General features: G+C 41.6%; 1 protein-coding gene across 1 annotated transcript; it reads left to right on the plus strand.

Moving 5' to 3' along the window:
- Positions 1 to 9,833: 9,833 nt before the first annotated feature.
- LOC118563495 (acyl-coenzyme A thioesterase 1-like) lies at positions 9,834 to 21,779 on the plus strand. The gene is made up of 3 exons (XM_036138618.1): positions 9,834 to 10,287; positions 10,551 to 10,735; positions 21,171 to 21,779. Exons 1-3 carry the CDS (start codon positions 9,837 to 9,839, stop codon positions 21,777 to 21,779), a joined length of 1,245 nt encoding a protein of 414 aa, XP_035994511.1. The 5' UTR covers positions 9,834 to 9,836.
- Positions 21,780 to 22,458: the final 679 nt, after the last annotated feature.

Below are 22,458 nucleotides of genomic sequence, written 5' to 3' on the forward strand. Positions count from 1 at the left end.
ATGACTTTTGAATTTGTCAAACATCAATAAGGAGAAACGAGTTTGTAGCCACACATATACTCTTATAAGAAGGAAGAATCAGTTTAAATGTTTGTTTCTTTTTTGTTTTCTTTTTTCTTTTCTTTTTGGTGCAGGATATATCAGAGCTACAAAGCTCTGACAGCCGATGGAAAAATAAATCTGCCTTATAGTGTCAAGAAAGAAAGATAAAACATTCATGTTCCGACAAACACATTTAGCTTGATCTGAATTTAGGAAAACAGACTGAAAAAACAAAAACAAATTAATAACCAAAAGATGGCGCTATTCTGCTTAGAAGTGGGCTGGAACATTTTGGAGTCGTTGTTGTTTTTAAATTAAGCTTTATTTGAAATAATGAAAAATACAACAAAACGTTGAATAAAGTGTAAACATAACCAAATGGAATCATCCAGGGGTACAGCATACATTAAAAAGAAGAAAAAGGGAAAAAAAACTCACACTACTTGGAATTGCATATAAATCTAAATTGTGCCAAAGAACCACATGTTAAAATAATAATAGGACAAAATATCTTCCATAAGCAAGTTCAGAACAAGCCAATATGGTTGTTTAGCTTTTTCATTTGCTGAAAATTAAATTATACACATACATTTTTAATCTCAATCATAAAACCAATACAATTAGTTTTTTTCTTTAAAAATTAATGAATTAATTAAAGTCCTCTGTATTCATTTTTGCTACTTTGCTGAAAGCCAACCAGAACATTCAACCAGCATATTTAAAAGCTTGGGGATATTTTGTAGCCAAGATAATCACAAAACTTTTGTCAAAATACTTTGGACTGAGGACACGTCCAAAACAAATGAGTGATAGATTCTGGGGAAGGAAAGAACAGAAAGTACTGTTTTCAACAATGTCTGAGTTAAATTTCTTCAGGCAGTCTTAACACTGTCAATCCTGAGTATGAGTTTAAAGGACACTTCATGCACTAAGTTAGTGAGGAGGAAATTATTTGGCAGAAGCAATATATATGCATATTTAAGAAGACAGAGGACTCCGGAAGGAAGTTAGACTAAATTACCTTCAAACCTCAAAACATGCCTTTTATTGTGTCAGGTGCCAGAAATGTTTTTTAATCAAGGACCCTTACCAAATATAAATATTGCAAAAGGGGAACTAAAAGTAAGTAAAATATTCTTAAATATAATATATTTTTCCTTGATTTGAGCAGCTAAATAAGACTATTTGCCAATGGAATGAGAATTTCTACCCCTAAAATAAGATAATTAGACATCCTGCACTTGAAGATGATGGAGATTAATTGTTCTTATTTTAAGTGCAAAAATCTTATTCCATTGGCAAATAGTCTGATTTACCAGCTCAAATCAATGAACAATACATTCATTTCAAGAGGATTTTACCTACGTTGAGTTCCCTTTTTGCAGTGAAGACAACTCCCAGAAGCGAAGTTTGGTGTATTTAAAAAGATGGGGTCAAGGAAGGAGGATTTATTTTATAACAAAAGCACAAAGATACATAATTAATGATATACATACAAAGTCAGTGATTGTGGATATATAAGGCGTTAAGCAGTGTGAAAACATTCTCTAAAAAGAAAAGGGAACAAAGTCCTCAGACCTCTCACACATTAGTGTCCTAAGCTCCAAAAAAGAAGCATCAGTGCCATATGAGGATGGATCAAATTCATAAAATGTAGATGGATGATGACGAGAGGGTATAGTCTCTAAGCAGAACAGGGAGTACCAAGGAAAAAAAACACAACTACACAGATAAAGCTCACAAACTCCATTCAAAAAGACCCCAGGCCTGGATTTGAACCACGGACCCTCTTTCTGCAAGGCTGCAGTGTTACCAACTGCAGAACTGTGGATATCAGAACTGCTCATGTTTATGTTTTGGGAACGTTTTGAGCCTTTACTGTTCCCGTAATTTCTCAGGCTGTACTGTAACAAAAGAGTCTCTACCCACCAGGCCACAGACAATATGTAGGTTGTTGATGTCTGGCCGGCAGAGAATAATAGTGAGTCTGATTTGTATTTTAATTGCATATACCATATCTATATACTATACTATATCTATCTATATAACGTATTTCAGCTTTTGGACTGAAAAACTTAAACAACTTTTTACCAACTTTCTAATGCATCAGGACAGATGTAAGGTGAGCAGGTTCTCATACTCATAGACATTATGTAGGTAAAAGGGCCATGGATTGACGCCGCCTATTGACGCTGACGTTTCAGCATGGCCGCCATATTGGATGGGTCTCCCATGCACCCTCAGTGCATATATTTGTACTGAGGAAGCTGTTTTCCAACTAAAGTAACTCATAATTCCCTGAATACAGCTTGGTTTGTTAAAAACGGCAGCGATATGGTTATGATACAGGATGCTGTCGAACATGGGGGAAAAAATGTGCTTTATTGATGAAATACGTTGTTTAAGCAATGTATTTAAGCAATATAAATGTATGTTCTTTAACAGACAGACATATGGCATATTAAAATACTTTGTTTTATGTTATCTTACAAAGACAGGGGTGCAGTATGGCATAGTATTACATTTATAAATAAATAGGTGCTCTCATGCTGAAATACTTTGTTTTATGCGCTTAAACAAAGAGACATGTGGTATTACATATTAATACATGTATAAATTAATACATTTTACATTTTAAAAAAGAAACAAGTTGGATTGTTCATTTAAATGTATTTCTCTCTCTCACACACATACAGTCCTGAGCCTTCACACTAGCAATATTTTCTTCATTTCTTCATATTTTTTCGTGCTGTACATGCACACATGCATTCACAATGTCTTTTTTAAAGGCCTGGCAAAAGTGTTTTTTTTTTTTTTTTATTTCCAGGTCATTCCAGTGTCATGCACTGTCTTGCTTGCAACCAGAGCTGGAGCTTAAGACCCTTGAAAAACAACTGTTTTGCACAGCTTCTTGCATGTGTTGGCACTCTGTAACTCCAGGGTACTTAATTTGGCAATGTGACTCAGCATTAGTTTGTGAAACACAAAGATAATGAATTCCTAACCATAAAAGTAGGTTTCTGCAATGTTCTCACCAAGTAAAAACTCCTCTACAGAACCAATCTCAGCCCAAAATGGTGATCTGCACCACGTGATCTACTTTCAATAGTTGTCGCTGGTTATTGCAACCGTAAGCTGCAGAAAATACAGGTAAAGTTTCTCCCTCTGCGTTTACTCCCGTTGGATCCTATGCCAGCCTAGAGTAGGAGAGACCCATGCAATATGGCGGCGACGCAGGATGCACTCCAGCATGTAACGAGGTGTCTACATATATAACCATGGTCTATGACCATATCTGTATCCCAAGTGGGATGCTGTAGATGATCTGAATGGTGCCACAGTCGAGGTGTCCGTGCAGCAACTGAGCAACGCTGTAAATTTCCATCTTGCCTTCTTTTGGGCTGCATGCCAGAGTTCACACCAGAGATTGTTTCACAGGATGGACGGTTGCAAGCAGCCGTTCCAGAAGTTAAACCGAAGTAATAAGTCCGAGTAAAACCATACATCGATGAGCTGTCGTTCCAGCGTACAGATAAAAACAAAATTACCAAACCACTTTTTGGTTAGAAACATTTTTATTTAATGTAATATGATTTATGTTCTTATTTTGTTCTGTTATTGGCTACCGCCCCTTGTCAGCAGCTAGACGCCTCTGCAACCTGCCCAGTCCTTTGACCCCTGAGAAGCGGTCACACATTGAATAAGCAAATAACTTATTTATTAGGAAATCACTCTCATAACAGAAACCACATTTTAACACTTTTAATCCAAACAAGCCAGAGAAATGGTACAGATCAGTACTGAGGCTCTAAACAGGTTTGACACAGGAAAAATAAATGAGGAAGAGTGAGCCCCTAATCATGGTTACATTAGTTTCTTACAGATCCGTAGGGACATGTCCCTACAGGAGCAATACACCCCTCACATGTTGTCAGTAGAAACTGTTTACCACTCAGGCATTATCTGCTAGACTGTGGGATAGCCTGGAGCCCAAGTTTATGTGAAGTGCTGCCTTGACAAAGTTTTCCTTTCTGAGTCCCTTTTGTCCATTTCTATGTATGCCATATCTGGGAGGTCCACAATGCCTGTGAATCATCTGTTATTTTTCCCAATAGCTGCTTTCAGCTAACCTGACTCCGCCAGATGTATTTCGCTCCGCCTAGGCGCCTAGCTTCACTCACATACATCTGGGACACCGCCATAGGAATTGCCTTTATTGAAGGCTGGGCCTTATCAAAAATCCTTGCATATGATTGGATAAGCCACTTGTCTGTCATCTTTATCGACGTGCTGTTTCAACCACTCACACCGAAGCTAACCCGTGACGCTGATGAGACCGACGCAGGAAAATGTGTTTGCGGCTCTAGTGGCACGCGTTTTATTGACAGTGAGCTGACAGGAAGGGGGAGGGGGGGGGGGGAGACAGGCGGCAAAGCGCCGCGGGTCGGAGTCGATCCCGGGCCGACCGCGTCCAGGACTAAAGGCCTCCTAATATGGTTCGCGCTAACCGCTCCGGGGCGCGTCCGCGTCTGCTGTGGACGCGCCCCAGAAAACAAAACTTGACAAATCCGGTCAGGAGAAGGGCGAAAACATGGTTTCCACCAACAAAAGCCTTCAGAGGCGTTCTCTGATGTTCTTTTAATGAAACAATATTAGGTAGATTGGACAACACGGAAGAAATAGCAGCATCAATGTTAACGCTTGCTTCCTCTATGCGAGCCGCCATTGTTATCAAAACAGTCTCACGTCATGGTCGCGTCTCCACTACGTCACATCTATGAAACTCCAGCCCTGCGTCCTGATTGGCCAGACCATAAAATTGGTTGGAGAAATCACTTTCAATGGGCGATGTCCCAGATGTATGTGAGTGAAGCTAGGCGGAGTGAAATACATCTGGCGGAGTCAGGTTAGCTTTCAGCAGCTCTAACAACCCACATCCTCATGTAATCCCTCCATCCATTGTCTAACACGTCTATCCCCATTGGGGTCACGAGGGGTGCTGGTGCCTGTCTCCAGCTGTCAATGGGCGAGAGGCGGGGTTCACCCTGGACAGGTCGCCAGTCTATCACAGCAGCCTCATGTAATATCTAACATTTCATAACCTTATGTCACATTTCCGGGAGACTCTTTCCCCCCCCCCCCTTTTCTCCTCAGCTTCAAAACCCAGGATGGGCCCAATTGGAGTGCTGAGTTCTGATTGGATGGAGAATTTGCGAGGTCCAACCAGGGCTCAGGACTGCCTTGCAAAATAGCTCACCTGTGGTGGCTTGGTGTCCTTCTCTCTCTTGTTGATGACAGTTCAGCACACCAGTGCTGCTGTTCTGGAGTGTTTTCCATTTGTTCAAGGGTTTGTGGTGAGACACAGATGAAGAGGTAGGCTTGAGGAACCCTGCACATTTCCACACGTCTGTTCCTGGTGGGGCTGCAGGAGTTGGAGCTGCTGGGTAAACACCTGGAATCTGGAGCTGAAAACGTCCCACTACTCAGTAAGTTGGGTCACATTAGTTTTATAACTAAATGTTTATGTGGACAGAAGCCATGTTGTAAAGAAAACACTTTTGCAGTTTATTCCTGAAAGACAAATTGGTAGGAAAAGGGAAGATCAGTGGAGCAAACTCCTGCAGAGGATTTAAAGATCACTTATCAGGACACTTCTTCTACAAAGTCTGATTTGTAATCATATGTCTTTTACAAACATTGTATTAAAGAGGAAACAAGTGCTTATTTGTGTAATTTCAAACTCATACCAAGAAGCAGTAAATTAATTATTGTTTTTAAAGCCACAAGACACTGATAATTAAAAAAGAAGAAATGTGTTGCCTTATGTTTTTTTTAGATGTTTCAACAATTCTGGCTTTAAATAAAGACAGGAAAACTACTGGTTTCATGAACATTTTCTACCCCATCTATACGTCTCTATAAATAATTTTATTCCAGTCAGGCACACACAGATAGAGGACTCTCAATCATTAGCTGACAAGGCATGAAAAACATGAAAACATTCACCTTAGTTGAAGCATTTGTCTTACATTAAAAATTCTGCCAGTTGTTTGGGAACCGCCGACATTTCGCTTCAGATCAGGTTGTTCTTACAGGTTTAATGGATGGACAGCATCAGTTACCAATAAACAAACCAAGGTTTATCATATCACATTTTAAAGATAATTTCCAGAACTTGAAATAAAAAAAATCATAATAACTTGATACAAACTGTTATGAGATTTTAATATGCATTTTCTACCCCATCTATATATCTCCATAAATAACTTTCTTCCAGTCAGGCAAACACAAATAGAGGACTCTCATTCATTAGCTGACAAGGCATGAAAAACATGAAAACATTCACCTTATTTGAAACATTCGTCTTGCATTAAAAATTCTGCCAGTTGTCTGGGAACCGCTGACATTTTGCTTCAGATCAGGTTGTTCTTACAGGTTTAATGGATGGACAGCATCAGTTACCAATAAACAAACCAAGGTTTATCATTTCACATTTCACAGATCATTTCCAGACATTGAAATAGAAAAAATAAAAAATTGGTGCATCATAATAACGTGATACAAACTGTTCTGAAATTTCTTTAGTTTAGTATTTTTTTGGCAAAATTATTCACAATTTTCAATGTCAAAATCATCCATCGTTTCAGAGACTTGCTTGACATTCACGTTACTTATAATTATTTTGCATGTCACAATGCTAACTTTAACATTACAAACTATACCTCATGATCAAATGGTTTTTCAGAATTTTGACTTTAAAATGGTAGACTTTTCATAAAATAAAAGATTTTTGTATCTCAGAATTTTTACTTTGTATTTTAAAGATTGGCATTCAATTTCATTTCAATTCATGAAACATGTCATCTCGAGGCACTTTACAAAGTCAAATCAATCATATTACACAGATTGGTAAAAAATTTCCTATATAAGGGAACCAGTTGATTGCTTCAAAGTCCCGACAAGCAGCATTCACTCCTGGAGAAGCGTAGAGCTACAGGGAGAGTCGTCTGCAATGTTCATGGCTTTGCAGCAATCCCTCATACTGAGCAAGCATGAAGCGACAGTGGAAAGAAAAACCACCTATTAGCGGGAAGGAAAAACCTCCGGCAGAACCGGGCTCAGTATGAACGGTCATCTGCCTCGACCGACTGGGGGTTACAGAAGACAGAACAGAGACACAACAAGAGAGACAAAAAGCACAGAAGCTCACATTGATCCAGTAATCTGTTCTACATTAGATGGTAATAGCGGGTGAGCCGTCTTCTCTGGATGATGTCACAGTTAACAGAACGTCAGACCAGGTGTACCTACTATGGAGAAAAATGAGAGAGAACAGAAAGTTAAAAGTTGAAATGATAACAGTCATTTCAATGTAATACAATGCAAAACTGGAGAACAGTAGAACTCAGTAGAGTGAGAAAATAGGCCCTGATGTCCTCCAGCAGCCTAGGCCTATAGCAGCATAACTATAGAGGTAGCTCAGGGTAACATGAATCACTCTAACTATAAGCTTTGTCAAAAAGGAAAGTTTTAACATTAGTCTTAAAAGTAGACAGGGTGTCTGCCACATGGACCAAAACTGGGAGTTGGTTCTACAGGAGAGGAGCCTGATAGCTAAAGGATCTGCCTCCCATTCTACTTTTAGAGACTCTAGGAACCACCAGCAGACCTGCAGTCTGAGAGCGAAGTGCTCTGTTAGGAACATACGGGGTAATCAGAGCTCTGATATATGATGGAGCTTGATTATTAAGGGCTTTATACGTTAGAAGGAGAATTTTAAATTCTATTCTTGATTTAACAGGAAGCCAATGAAGAGAAGCTAAAATTGGAGAAATATGATCCCGCTTGTTGATTTTCATCAGAACTCTTGCTGCAGCATTTTGGATCAGCTGAAGGCTTTGAACTGCATTTTGTGGACTTCCTGATAGTAAAGAATTACAATAGTCCAGCCTTGAAGTAACGCATGGACTAGTTTTTCAGTATCACCCCTGGACAGAATGTTTCTAATTTTGCCGATATTCCTGAGGTGAAAAAAGGAAAATCTGGAAACCTGTTTAATATGGGATTTAAATGACATGTCTTGGTCGAAAATAACACCAAGATTTTTTACTTTATTACCAGAGGCCAAGTTAATGCCATCCAGATTAAGTGATTGATTAAGAAGTTTATTTTTTGAGGACTCTGGTCCAAAGATTATAACTTCTGTCTTGTCAGAATTTAAGTGCAGGGAATTTAAAGTCATCCAGCTTTTGATGTCATCAAGACATGACTGCAGTCGAAGTAACTGATTGGATTCATCAGGATTTATGGATAAATATATCTGAGTGTCATCATCATAACAGTGGAAATTAATCCCATGCTGTCTGATAATTTTGCCAGTCGGAAGCATATATATAGTAAAGAGAATTGGTCCAAGGACTGAACCCTGTGGTACTCCACAGGTGACCCTAGAGTTTGAAGAAGATTTATTATTAACATGAACAAACTGGAATCTGTCTGACAGATAACTTTTAAACCAGCCTAATGCTTTCCCCTTAATCCCTACAGTATGCTCAAGTCTTTGTAGGAGAATATTGTGATCAACTGTATCAAATGCAGCACTGAGATCTAACAGGACAAGTATAGACACAAGTCCATTATCTGAGGCCATGAGAATATCATTAGTGACCTTCACCAGAGCTGTTTCAGTGCTATGATGAGCTCTGAAGCCTGACTGAAACTCCTCAAGTAGGTCATTACTTTGTAAATGTTCACAGAGTTGATTAGCAACTACTTTCGCAAGAATTTTAGATAAGAAAAGAAGATTAGATATAGGTCTGTAATTTACTAACTCATCTTGATCAAGAGATGGTTTCTAAGTAAAGGTTTAATAACAGCTACTTTAAAAGCCTGTGGTACATATTCATTTACTAAGGATAGATTAATCATGTCTAAAATAGGACCACTGATCAAAGGGAATACCTCCTTAAACAATTTGGTTGGGATTGGGTCTAACATACAGGTAGAAGGTTTATATCAAGCTAATATTTTAGATATTTCAGAAAGCTCTACTGCTTCTAAACAGTTCAGGCACCGCGCAGGTTCTAAAGATTGCTCCAATGCTGCCTCACTTACTGAGGACGAGGTAATCATGTTTGGGAGGATGCCAATTATTTTATTTTTAATGGAATCAATTTTATTTATGAAGAATCCCATAAAGTCATTACTGCTAAGAGCTAAGGGAATGGATGGATCAATGGAGCTATGACTCTGTGTAAGTTTGTCAACTGTACTGAAGAGAAATCTAGGATTATTTTTGTTCTCCTCAATTAATGATGAAAAATATGCTGCTCTAACTCTGTGAAGGGTCTTGTTTATTTGACTCATAAATGTCTTTATACCTCATAGTGATTAAGAATTAAGACTTTTTGTCTCAGAACTGACTTTGATAGCAAAACACTATGGCTTTAGATCTCATTTGAAAGCCAAAATTTGTCTATAAAAAGTAAAACATTTACATATCTCACACTTTTTACATTAAAAGTTATGGCTATGCTTTTATTTCTCAAACTATTTCTTTATGCCTCTTTGTTTTGACTTAAAGAAATTAAGAGTAGTTCTTTCTTGAGACTTTAAATCCCAGACAATTTCTTTAGATACTTTGCATCATTAACAATGAACTGCTGTATAAGCCAATAATCTAGATATTATGTCATTTAATTTCCCTTTGTGCCACCATTGTTTTTTATTACAATAGCTACCACAACTTCAAGCTTTTATTTAGAAAATCTCATTCATTTTTCAAATCAGAAAATATGTCGGCCCAAGTCAGGCTGAGGCTGCTGCCCAGCGTCAGGTGTCTGTTCGATGAGCCCGTCCAGGTGAAGGTGGCCGGGCTGAGGTCCAGGCAGGTGGTCACCATGAGAGCCAGGTCCACAGATGAGAGAGGAGTGGTGTTCAATTCCTCTGCCAGCTACAGGGCCGATGACAGCGGGGAGATCGACCTGGACAGAGACGCCTCGCTCTGCGGAAGCTACGTTGGTGTTGAACCCATGGGTCTGCTGAGGTCACTGAAGGCAGATGCTTTGCACAAATACTTCTTTAAGAACAGAGCGTTGGAGCCTTTCATGGTGAACTTCTCTGTGCATGATGAGGAGGGCAGGATGCTGGCAGAGGCGACCAATGAGAGGTGTCTTATGGGAGACGGGGTCAGGCGAGTTCCTGTTAAAGAAGGCAACGTTCAAGGAGTCCTGTTTACTCCTCCAGGTATTCCCTGATTAAAGGCTCATGAAGTATTTTAAAAAACAATATCTGTGTATCATAACCAAAACAGTTTTTACATAATTTCACTGCAGACTTAGTGGTTTCTCAGCAAAAGCAAAACAAAGAATGTAATGTGTGCTGAGATAAGTTAATGAATGCACCAAGTCATTTTAAAAATGTCTCTGACCTGACTGTTCAATTAAGCTTAATAAACTTTTATCTTTAAAAAGAATAATTTGTCTTCCTGTTTGTCTTTTCTCCATTAGGAGAGGGTCCGTTTCCTGCGGTGTTGGATCTGTGCACCTTCATGTCCGAGAAAAGGGCCTCTCTGCTGGCCAACAAAGGCTTTGCAGTTCTTGCTTTTCCCGTGTTTACTGAGAAACCCAACCTAGAAAGGATGAATCTGGATGACTTCGAAGAAGCGGTGCAGTTCTTACAAAACCAGCCTAAGGTGATGAGACAAATCTAACCTGATGCTTTGCATAAAACCACTTCACTTTCCCAAAACAAAGTTGGAATTTGGAAAACATGCAACATCTAGAGCCTTTTCCCATATACTGGTAACTTTTAACACAAGGATCAGACAACACCATTAATATTATATATCAGCCCTCTGAGAGATGTTTTAAACTTTAGAATAAAAATGTAGAATCAATTATTATTTTTTGGCTGGAGAGTAACCTTTCTACTGTCCATCCATTCACCCATTCATCTGTTTATCCATCCATCCATCTATCCATCCATCAATTACCAACACTATATAAATTTTAAAAGAATTGTAAATAAGAAAAAAAATATTTTTCTGTACTCTAATGATGAGATACAAAGCAAGCTTAGCATCTGAGTGGGCGATGGCAGGTCATTTAAATCCTCTGTCCATAGTAAATATAGCATTGGCTCAACAAATGAGCCCTGTGGTACTCCACAAGTGACCCTTGAGTTTGAAGAAGATTTATTATTAACATGAATCACTGGCGCTGGAATATGGGGGGCCAGTGGTTCAGGGCCCAGGACTGCCCTGTAAAAGAAGCCGAGCCTCGATCTGGCCCCACCAGACATTCATGCGGGCCGGATCAGAATGTGTCGAGAGCACTGAACTATATTATACATTGGAGTGCTGATTTTGCCAAAAAACTGAAGTCACTGGCCGCCATCTTGCTACTCCCTACTCTCACAGAATCCCATAGGATTTGGTTGCAACAACAAGCAGTTTTCTGGCTGTGTGAAAACGTTTCACAGGTAATTCTACTGTCAGTGGATGTACTAACACTATCAACTACTAGGAAATTAGGTGCTGAAATATTTTACATGCTATTCATATTATATATATATATATATATATATATATATATATATATATATATATATATATATATATATATATATATATATATATATGTTTTTGTATATTGTTATTTATATATTTATAAATGTTATATATATATTTAAATAAATAAAATGCAAAATATTTCAGCACATGACTTTCTCAGTACTTAACAGTTTTAGAACATAACATAAAAGTATTTGGCATTTGACTTTTTAAAAGTTTTAAGACCCCCTGAACATGAGAAAATCCTCGTTATTCGATGCTGTAGCGCACATATTCCCTAAGTAATGGGGGAAAATAGGGAGTACCAATATGGCGGCTGGTGGCTTCAAAGCGACTTGTTCTAACAGCGGGCGATTAGCACTCCAGTGTATAATAATGATCAGTGGTCGAGAGGCTGTGATGGATCTCTATCTTTCCCTGTCTCTTCTTTATGTTGTGCTCCTGCTGTCTAGAGACAGAAAAAGACAAAAAACAAATGTTTGCACGTTTTGAAACCGCACGGTATCCGGTGTTATTCACAAATAACTGCGTTCATAATTAGTCTACCATTATCGTGACTGTCCCAAAGGCAGCAGCATTGTGCAACAGCACTGCGCAGTGCGCACCGATGGCAGGTCGCTAGGGAGAAAATGCAGGCATATGAAAACAATAGCAATGAGCTTCTATGTTTGTGTGAACTTCTTTAAAATAATAGAAGACAAATACAAACAGGACCGGTGGCAGCCTGACAAGGTTATCGTTTAATTTTCTGAACGCAATCTCAGTCAGAAACAGCCGCCACGTAATCTCTCCAGACACCCAGGACATAATGGAGAACTTCTGCTATTTGACTTTTTTTTTTTTTATTAAAGACATTATTTGTTATTGTAAAAAGAAAAGAATAACGGCTGTTTTGTCAACAGAAATTCAGCACAAAAAAAACAAAAAAACGCTTTACCAAAATCACAACAAAGCAGAAGAAAAACCTTTGATTTTTCTGAATTTAATAAGAAAATGTTACAGCTGCCAAATCCGATTTACATTAGCAATGAAATCACCCTGTTTTTTATTATTCTACCAGTTCATGCGTCAGTGACGGTACTCACGTCAAACGCAATGGCCAACGTTGACTAAAAAGCTCTTGGGTTTTGTTTTGGTTTTGTATTGTACTTCTCTTTATTTAATCAGTTCACCTGCCAGTAATCAGCCAGCTCACTTCACCTCTCAGCCACCACCCTATCTGTTTGCCTGTCACTCCCCTGTCACCAGTCACGACCAATCAGTTCAGCTCTACCTCTCGTCACCATCCTGCCTCAGATCAGCCTCACCTGTTATCTGCAATTAGTGTTTCACTCCAGTCACCTGTTTAGCCTTCTAGTTATACCTGCCCCCACCCTCTGATCAGTGCCAGATCATTACGAGCCTTTCGGTGAGTCATATCCAGCGTTCTTTATTCTGATAGCCCTGTTGATACCAACCCAATTTGCTTGTGGATATCTGAGCCAGTCTAACCCCTGTATACCTGTTTTCCCTGCCTGGTTCTGACTGCTAACTTGTGTGCCTGACCTCAGCCTGTTCCTAGACTATCTGAGCTTGCCTGATCCGTGTCTGTTTATCTTGCTTGCCTGTGTACCAAACCTGGATGTGTTTCCCGACTCTGAGCCTGGATCCTGCTATGGACTGTCCTGCCTTTCTGATTACCCGTTTTTTGACTAAGGACTGTGATCTACCACGAGCTTTGTTTTGCCCTGTAAATATCACTGCCAGCCTGTTATCCCGTTTCCAACACCCACAACCTGTTCTTAAATAAACCTTCTTAAATATACTTCCTGCTTGTCTGGTTGAATACTGGGTCCACCTGTTCAGTTCATGACAGAATGATCTGACCTGAAACCAGACCCATCGCCAGACAAGCAGGCACCCTGACAGCTCTCTCTGCTCGTAACATGGACCAGTGGCAGGAGAGGATTTCGCGTTCCGGATTGCAAGTCATGACGGACACTTGGGCGTTGTTTGGGGCGGAAGATGACGCAGGTCACTTACCTGAAGTCGTTTTTGGAGCATCTTTTGAGGGCTCCAGGTTAGCGTATTGTCCTCCTGGTGTCGGACCCAGGTGTCATCTTTCCCGCAACAACACTGCTGCACTGTCGCCCGCCGTCCAAAACACCGACGCACGGTCATCAATCGAGTGTCCTGTATATCCACAGAGTTCGACCATCCCGTCAAAAATGCAACCTGTCTAAATCACAGAATAGACCCCTTGCATCTGACGTCACAGTCACGTGATCGGGGGTGCGCGCCTCCATCTTGGTGGGCACGCTAGCCTGACAGCCCGTCTACTACATGACAAAACGGGTGATTTAGAGCGTACTTTTAGTTAGTTTATTTTTGGAATCTAAACAATGCCTACAACTTGTTTTGCTCCCGGTTGCACACAGAGGCATTCCAAATCGTCGGATGTACGTTTCTGTCGTTTACCGAAGGAGAAAGGACGAAGAAAGAAATGGATATTTTCAATGAAAAGAGCGCAGGCAGACAATGGACTGGGGGGGGGGGGGCGCATCGTACTACGAGAGAATTTGCAGTCTACACTTCATCTCCGGTAAATACAACTTAATTCTGCTCTATTCATTGTTCTACTTAAATAGCGGCGGAGGGGAGGTAGCGATCTCTACACGGCCCGGAGAAGCCGCTGTTGCTGCTGTAGCCGCCGCCGCTGTCTGGAGCAGAAGCCTGCTCCAGACAGCGGCCCGTGTAGCGCCGCTGTCTGCTGCTTCAGACAGCGGCGGCTACGGCGGCTGCTATAGCGATCGTTACACGGGCCGGAGAGCCGCCGCTGTCTGAAGCAGCAGACAGCAGCGGCTCTCCGGCCCGAGAGCCGGAGAGCCGCTGTTGCTGCACCCGCTTCCTGCTGCTCCAGACAGCGGCGGCTCTCCGGCCAGTGTAACGATCGCCACCTCCCCTCCGCCCGTTCACGGGCGCTAGTACTTCTATGTTTACGCTGCAATGTCGCCGAGACCCCCACCCATTTTAACAAGACAAAAACACCTAAATAATCCGTAGTGAGTGATGTTTTTTTAACCTACCGGGCGGGTCTTCCTCTCTGCTTTGTGCTGTTGCACAAACATGTCTGAACATCCATCCATCCATTTTCTGACCTGCTTAATCCCTCATGGCGTCGCGGGCGTTTGCTGGAGCCTTTTTCCTGATATAAAATAATTGCAGCCGTCCAGTGGTTTCAGGGGCTTTCGTGCTCTCTTGTCCGTACTGGCCTGCGTGTTTATAAAGCAGCTGTGTCGCAGTACGAAACCCTTGGCCAGCATTTCACAGACTCGCTCCGTCCCTTCAGGCTTTTGCTGTGTGGATCTGGCAATCTGATACCATCAACCATCAACTTACTCTTAAAACGATCTTGTGATACGTTATCTAAAGAAGAAAAATACCTGGAGAACTCGTCATTTTGTCAAATGGCGTGCCTACCAATATGGCCGCCACGCAAGGGGTTCTGGGTAACGGAGTCACGTGGTTGCAAGGGGTCTATTGCCCAGAATTTCTGTTTCTCCGGATACTCCCTCTGCCCCTGATTCTGTTACCTTACCTGACATCTCCCCCGCTTCAGCTACGGTCGTGTGTCCGCCTTCTGGCACGGCGGAGCCAATCGCTAGTTCCGCCCAGGATGAGATCTCGACAGCTCCGCCCACAGCGTCAGCCGAGGATTTTTCTCTTAGGAATATGGAGAAATTAAGGTCTTTCACCTCTGTCATAAAGCGGATGAGAGAGGCCCTGTTAAAAGTTTACTCAGTGGAATTGTACAATAAATTAACTAGAATAGAGGAGAGTTATAGACAAGCCCTAAGATTAGTATACAACCATCTATCTTCACCCACTTTGTTCAAATCAGTATCCAGAGAAGGGGACCATCCTGCTTCGGTCAAAAATCACTTTTCAGACTTTGATCCTGTCCCTGGAGGTCAGGCAATCGCCTCAGACTCTGTTCCTATCACTGAGTGCCCGGCTGCCACCTTAGACTCTGTTCCCTTCTCTGGGGGCCCGGTTGCCGTTTCAGACTCTGTTCCCGTTACTGAGGGTTCGGCCTACCGCCTCAGGTCCTGCTTCCATCGCCGAGAGTCTGGTCGACGCCTCGACCTTTGTCAGCGTGGGTGCAACGCACGCCAGTTCTTCAATCTGCGTAGGTGCAACGCTCACCAATCCCCTTGCCTACGGGGATGCGATGCTGGTCTGCGAGGAGGGGATCCAGATGGGCCCGCCTTCCGTTCCCAAGGAGGGGGTCCAGACTGGCCAGCCTTCGCCCCGCGAGGAGGGGGTCCAAGTGGATCTGCCTCCAGTCTTCGCCCCGGAGTTCTGTGAGGAGGGGACCCAGGTGGGTTTGCCTCCGGTCAGTGAGGAGGGGGATCAGATGAGCCTGTCTCCGGACTGCAAGGAGGGGATCCAGGGGGATCCGCCTCCCGTCTGCAACTCTGGGTCTCGTCGGGACAGCAAGCATTCACAACGATGGCCCAGTGCGCATGACGTGACGCATGTTCTCACGAACAAACAAATGGATATATGCCTACATATATTTCTAACAAATTACAACAGTAAAAGGAAGCTTTCGCACAAAGGTTAACTCCTAACCCTGATTCGCGTGATCAAGTCTACGTAATGGTGGTGAGGAGGAGAACTATGATTCCCAGGTTCAGTGGCGACAGTGGCGCCTCCAAAAATGTTTCATAGGGAGAGGGGGCAGATGGGGCCACTTAAACTCTTGGGGTGGCACTGAAACTAAAAGTTGTAATTTCAGGATTTTATTCTACTGTTGTAATAAAGCTGCCTGTAGAAAATGATTTTAAAGACATACATAAACGGCTACTATTATCTTTTGGTTTGTTTGATTTTCAGTGTTACTAATGATCTAATGTGCATAGACCAATAACATTACAGTTAACATTTTGAGTTGAACAACAATTCCTTTTTATTGTGTAAATATATTAGGAATAAAGGTGTACATTTATTGAAAAACAAAACAATTACTAAGGGAAAGTAGATACTGGCAGATACAAATAAAACCATGATAGAAGGTCAAGTAGAGCGGCTGCCTTGCTGGCTGTGGAAAATGGGATGAAATGCTAAACTTATGCTACTACAATTTACACTTGCGAGTGGGGTGGCCAAGACATGGTGGAGCCATTGCCACAGGAGCAGGTTAAGTGACAACATTTGCTTAATTTCTACTCTTCTTGGCAAATGTTTCAGCTAGATTTAACTGCATAAAAGTCCATGTGCTTATTTTTAGCTAGCTTCAACTCGCAGTCACAGTAAACTCACGGAACAAGTGTCAGACGGCAGATAAAGAAAAGGAAACTCACCAATTAAATTTTAGTAAGGACGTATGTAGGTTTTGCCACAAAAGACTATTTCTAATATTAGTTTCTTTGCAGTTTTGGCCATAATAAAAGGGGGAAAAAATCAATAAAAAGTTAAATAATTATGCTAAGACTTTTGTTTTTATCAAAGCATAATCAGGTAGGCTAGGCTTGATCTGTAGAGCTGCAGGCACCACTGAATTGTTTTCTTTTCTCACCATCTCCCGTGTTAGAAGACCAGGGAATTTTGTTTCTGCACCGCAGCCCCAAATTGCGTCCTTTTGTCGTGGTCAGTATTTATATATCAGTTGCTTTTATTAATGGTTACCATTCTTCTTCATAAATGACCTGGATAACAATGACAGGTGACAGTGCATTTTCAGCACCGAAGATGTGTGAACAGCGACGATGAGAGAGCGACATTCAAAAAAAAGAAGCGATCTATTTCCCTTTATTTAACTTTACCACTGATGAACACAGCGAACCACCTTTCCACTGCTCTCTGTGGAAAAAGAGCACCTTCATATTCCTGAGCGCTGTAGTTTGTTACATAATTTCAATTTCAAAAGAGATTATTTCTGTAAGTTACTTTTGACTTCTTTTAATGATTAAAAGGCTACACGTGAACATTACTATGTGACAACAATGAGCACGTGCGACTTTACAGTAAAGCTGCCAACTAATAGAGTTTGGGGGGGGGGGGGGTTGATGATTTTGTCATGAAGCTCAGAGACAGGAGGACCCAGAATTCAACCAGACAACCGAGGTTTGTGAAAATGCAGGATTTAATAAGAAGATCTTGGCAAAACAGTGGTCAAAATGATAATCCAAAAATGATACACAAAAAGGCAGTCCAAAAACTTACACAAGGATATGACAGAAATGTGGAACTTAAAACTCACCGGAAGCTTGACATGAAAAGATACTATGGAACATGACAAGCCAAGAGAAGACGATGAACTGGCAGGGAAGTGGCAGAGGAGACAGACTTAAAAAGGCAGGAGAAGAAAGGAGAGAGAGTGAGCCAGAACCAGAAACAGGTGGAGGTAATCAGAGGGAGGGAAGTGGCTGCAGGAGGAAATAAGCTGACAGAAAACACGTGGAAAAGAACAGACACTAAACCAACCCTAGAAAATAAATAACCATGAAGAACAAACCTAAGACAGAAGATAAAACTAAGACTAAAACAGAGCACAGAAGGGAGATCAGAACTAATACAAAGACTGGATAAACTAAAACAGTACACAAGACAAACAAGAATCCAAAACAAGACAGAACAGAAACAAAACCTGAGGTGGAAGAAAGGAACAACTGATCAAATAATAAACATAAACTAAAACAAAACCCAGATTATGACAGATTTTAAGGTTTATGATTAATGCCTTGCCCCTTGGACTGTTTACCTGATGAACTCTACCTCCTGCCAGTTCAGCCACCATAAACCTGTTCTGCCTGTCATCCCCGCTGTGAGCACCTTGTCATCTGTTCTGCCATTCTGCACTCCTCCCATCCAATGTTCCCCCTAATCTTTCATGTGTCTGAGCAAACACACACACTCCCTGAGCATTCACTTGACCTCTGTGAGCAACATCGCACGTGCACTCTGAGGCTACATTACGCCTGTCCAAAATCTTACTAAAAGAATCAAGTTATGGCAGTCATTTCTTTTAGATTGCCTAGTTTAGATAAAACTCATTTAGCCCGATTACATGGAAGAGACAAAAGTCTTTGATTTTTTTTTTTCAAGAGCTGTATAGTACGTTTGATGTCAGGGTAGGGTTCCTGCTAAGGAAGAACTGAGAGATGTGCACATCTTTCAGAGTTCCAATCTTATTGCCATTAAATTATTTACATTTTCTGCAGTGAGATTTAGCACAAGCATGTGGTATTGTGCTGTCAATCTGCTCCAGGGTAGCTGTGACTACTAAGAAAGCTCACCACCATCAGGGTGTGAATGTGTGCATGAATGAGTGAATGAGTGACCAGTGCAAAGCACTTTGGCGTCATCAGATGATTTATTTCAATATTAACATCGCTTTTCTAACACAACGAGGGAACACTCTCAGTCCTGAACAATTTCTTTGTGCTATACTTTGTTTTTATGCCAAGGGTAGCTTTTTAATAATGTAGGAGACACAGAAAATCTTTCAGAGGCAGCTGCATGTTGTGCTGTCAGGAATGTTACTGTTGCACTTGTTGGTCAGAGACCAACAAGATTAAGAAAAGAACTACAAAAAAATAAAGGAATAATTTATTCTGTATCAAATTTTGCCTCTTCCAGCTCTAATTTTGAATTCATATATTTTAGTTTTCATTCATATTTTCCCCCCCAACACCGTTAGGGCTACGGCACATTTCTTCACTTAAATAACACCACCTTTACTTCAGCTGAAAGTATATGTATATCCTATATGATTAATATAAAGTGAGGTTGGCACAAATTAAAAACCTACAAGACAGTCAATGTCAACTCATTTTTAGAAGGATGGGTGAACAATGCTGGCAAAAAGATGAACATATCAGTTAGTCAATAACTCACACCTTCACATCATTACTTGCATATGTTGAATATAGCCAATTAATGGTTTAGTTGAGAACCGTTAAACATAAGAAAAACTTGTAACTTAACCTTACCTGATTAAACTGTATTTTCATACCTCATCATGATTTGCTGCCATGACCTTTCAATACCTTTCGTAATCAATGCGCCCCCTTGTGTTGAATGAGTGAAGTGTGAGAAAACGGCTGTAATTTTCCCCAGCAACAGCATTGTTCCTTATGGTTTAATATTCTACATATGCCTTCATTGAAGATTTCTAATTCCACTCACGGTAAACGCCACTTCCAGGCTTCTTATTTCCTTGTCATGGTGAATCACGTCATCTGCGTTCCATGGAGGAGGAGATTTTTCATGCTCGTGCTCGCGTTCAACTCATGACTGATCGGACGCTGTGTTTACCTGACTGATATCACCTGTTCTGAAACTGAAAACGCTGAGTTTGACAGAGTGAGGAAGAACTACTCAGAGCTGGAGCTTTCTACTCAGGGTAGATCTGCCATTTTTTCTGAAACAGGGCCCAGAATAATAACTATACAGGCGTCTGCCCCACCCATCAATCAGTGGTGCGCTCCGATCGGCACCTGGCGCTCACAGAGCGGGGGTGTGCAACACCATCTCAACAGAATTGCAAATTGGTACAAAATAACTTGGTGTATTGGTATTACAGTTCAGCCAGGCCAGGAGGATTATAGGACTACTTAAAGCCTTTTACTGCAGCCCATCACCGCCAGCAGTCCTAAGTTCTTCTACTATAGGTCAGCCTGTTACAGTTGTTCAAGCCACAAAGGTTCAGCTAGGTGTTCCGGTCCACGTCATAGAGGGTACAGGAGACACCTTAGATCTGGCCTCGCCCAAGTACATGAGTGGTACTGTCTCGCTAGAAGTCTTCAGCGACCTTGTATTGCCAGTTAAAGTCTGTGGTCCTGCCTCGCCAGAGAACATCTCTGGTCCTGTTCCTGTTTCTGAGGGTCCGGTCGATGCTTCAGAGCCTGTTCATGCTCCTGTGTTTGTCAAGGAGGCGGTCCAGGTGGATCTGCCTGCGGTCTACATTCCCGAGCCTGTTAACGAGGGAACTCAAGTAGGCTTGCTAACCGTTCGTCATGAGCTCATTCAACGACCTCATCATCCAGGACCACGTCAAGATGCCAAGCATCGAGGGCCCAACCATTATTGCAAGTACCCCAAGCTTTTGTGTGGGTTTACATGCCAAGCTTCAGGTCACGTCTCACGTTAAGCTCCAGGTCGGACCGTTTTCTGAGACATTAATGCCTGCACTGTCGCCAACCGCCGCCAAGAGTCCTGCACTGTCATCAATAGTCTCTAAGTAGTCGGAGACGGCCTCAGGGCCGGCTGCCTGATCCTCTGCTACGCGGGGAATGGCCTCCAAGTCGCCCACCTGAACTTCAGTTCAATCCTGTCTGGGGTGTTTTTGTGTTGTTTTGAATTCTTGCTGAAGTGTCCTACTTTTGGTTTGAATGACCGAATATCAGTCCGCTTTTTAAGTCCTTCTCAAAATGAGTAGTAATCACGTTTTCTTGTAATATAGATAGTTTTTCAAACTGATGAAGTAGATATTTATCTAAATTCATCTGAGTAATTCTCCCAGTCCTAAGCTCTTTGTGTTTATCATTTCATTTTTTAATGTTTTCTGTAGGTGAACAGTAAAGGGGTTGGAGTAATATCCCGGTCAAAGGGGGCCGACATTGCACTGTCACTTGCTACCTTTGTACCCGGAGTTGAAGCTGTGGTGTGGATTAATGGCTGCAGCGCCAACATTGGCATTCCCCTCTACTATAAGGGCCATCAGATCCTCTCACCGTTGATGTTTAACTTCAGTAAGGTGATACCCACCGAGTGTGGAGCTAACATGATCAAGCACGCTGTTGAAAACCCTCTGGCTGAGGAGAACAAGAGCAGCATCGTTCCCATTGAGCGAGCAAATAGTCATTTCCTCTTCGTGGCGTCTGAGGAAGACCTCAACGGGGACAGCAAGGGCTACGTGGACGACATGGTGGAGAGACTGAAGCGTCATGGGAAGAAAAACTTCGAGAGCGTAATCTACCCTGCAGCTGGACATTTACTGGAGCCACCTTACGGACCACACTGCCCCTCTGCTCTTCATGGGATGCTAAGGTTTCCAGTGGTGTGGGGCGGGGAGCCTCGAGCTCATGCAGCGGCTGAAGTCCACCTGTGGACGAAGATCCAGGATTTCTTAAAAGCTCACCTGGGCAGCAACTCTGCACAGACTAAATCCAAACTATAGACTTATAGAGCCAGTCTTTGAGGATCAGTTTCCTCTATGTTTTAGAAGTTGCCTGAATCAAATTATTAGTTCATCAATTTACTTCAGCAGAGCTTGGTGACTTGATGAGAGGAAATTCGGCTGTGATGAGCAGGGGCACGTCTAAAACCCGCAGGGCACCGGTCCTTAGCAGACTGGGTTGGACATTCTTGACTTAAAGGTCAACTTTTTTTTGCTTATAAACTGTTAACATGGTTGTTTTATAGTACTGTGTACATATCCTTGTGATTATTTTGACAATTTTAAATATATTTTTTGAACATTGTGCAGCATTCGCATATTGCACATTTTGCATCATTGCATCTCCATCTAGCATTACAAATGCTGCCAAACTCTTAAATGCTTTTAAATGCATTCTTGCACAAATGCCCTTTGCACAATCAAATCCTGTACATACAAATGGTTTTTAAAAATAATCACCTGTACACTGTGACTTTTCTCCTGCATTGTCTACATTTAAATTGTTTACTTTTAAATCACTGCTGCACCTTATACTGTAATTTAATTTTTACTGCAATTTACAAAGCTGTATGCAACGAAATTTTGTTCTGTACGCACTCTGTGCATACAAAATGACAAATAAAGTTGTCTAAGTCTAAATCCTGGTTTTGTGTCTAAAATCACCAGTGTGGTGCCCTCC

The sequence above is a fragment of the Fundulus heteroclitus genome, chromosome 6 (assembly GCF_011125445.2).
Source record: "Fundulus heteroclitus isolate FHET01 chromosome 6, MU-UCD_Fhet_4.1, whole genome shotgun sequence".
NCBI lineage: Eukaryota > Metazoa > Chordata > Actinopteri > Cyprinodontiformes > Fundulidae > Fundulus > Fundulus heteroclitus.

Excerpts from the sequence above, each read along its gene's own strand:
- LOC118563495 (XM_036138618.1), top strand. The coding sequence starts at position 9,837 with ATGTCGGCCCAAGTCAGGCTGAGGCTGCTGCCCAGCGTCAGGTGTCTG. Across the intron at positions 10,288-10,550 it reads AGTCCTGTTTACTCCTCCAG|GAGAGGGTCCGTTTCCTGCG; the intron begins GTATTCCCTGAT and ends TTTCTCCATTAG. Across the intron at positions 10,736-21,170 it reads TCTTACAAAACCAGCCTAAG|GTGAACAGTAAAGGGGTTGG; the intron begins GTGATGAGACAA and ends TGTTTTCTGTAG.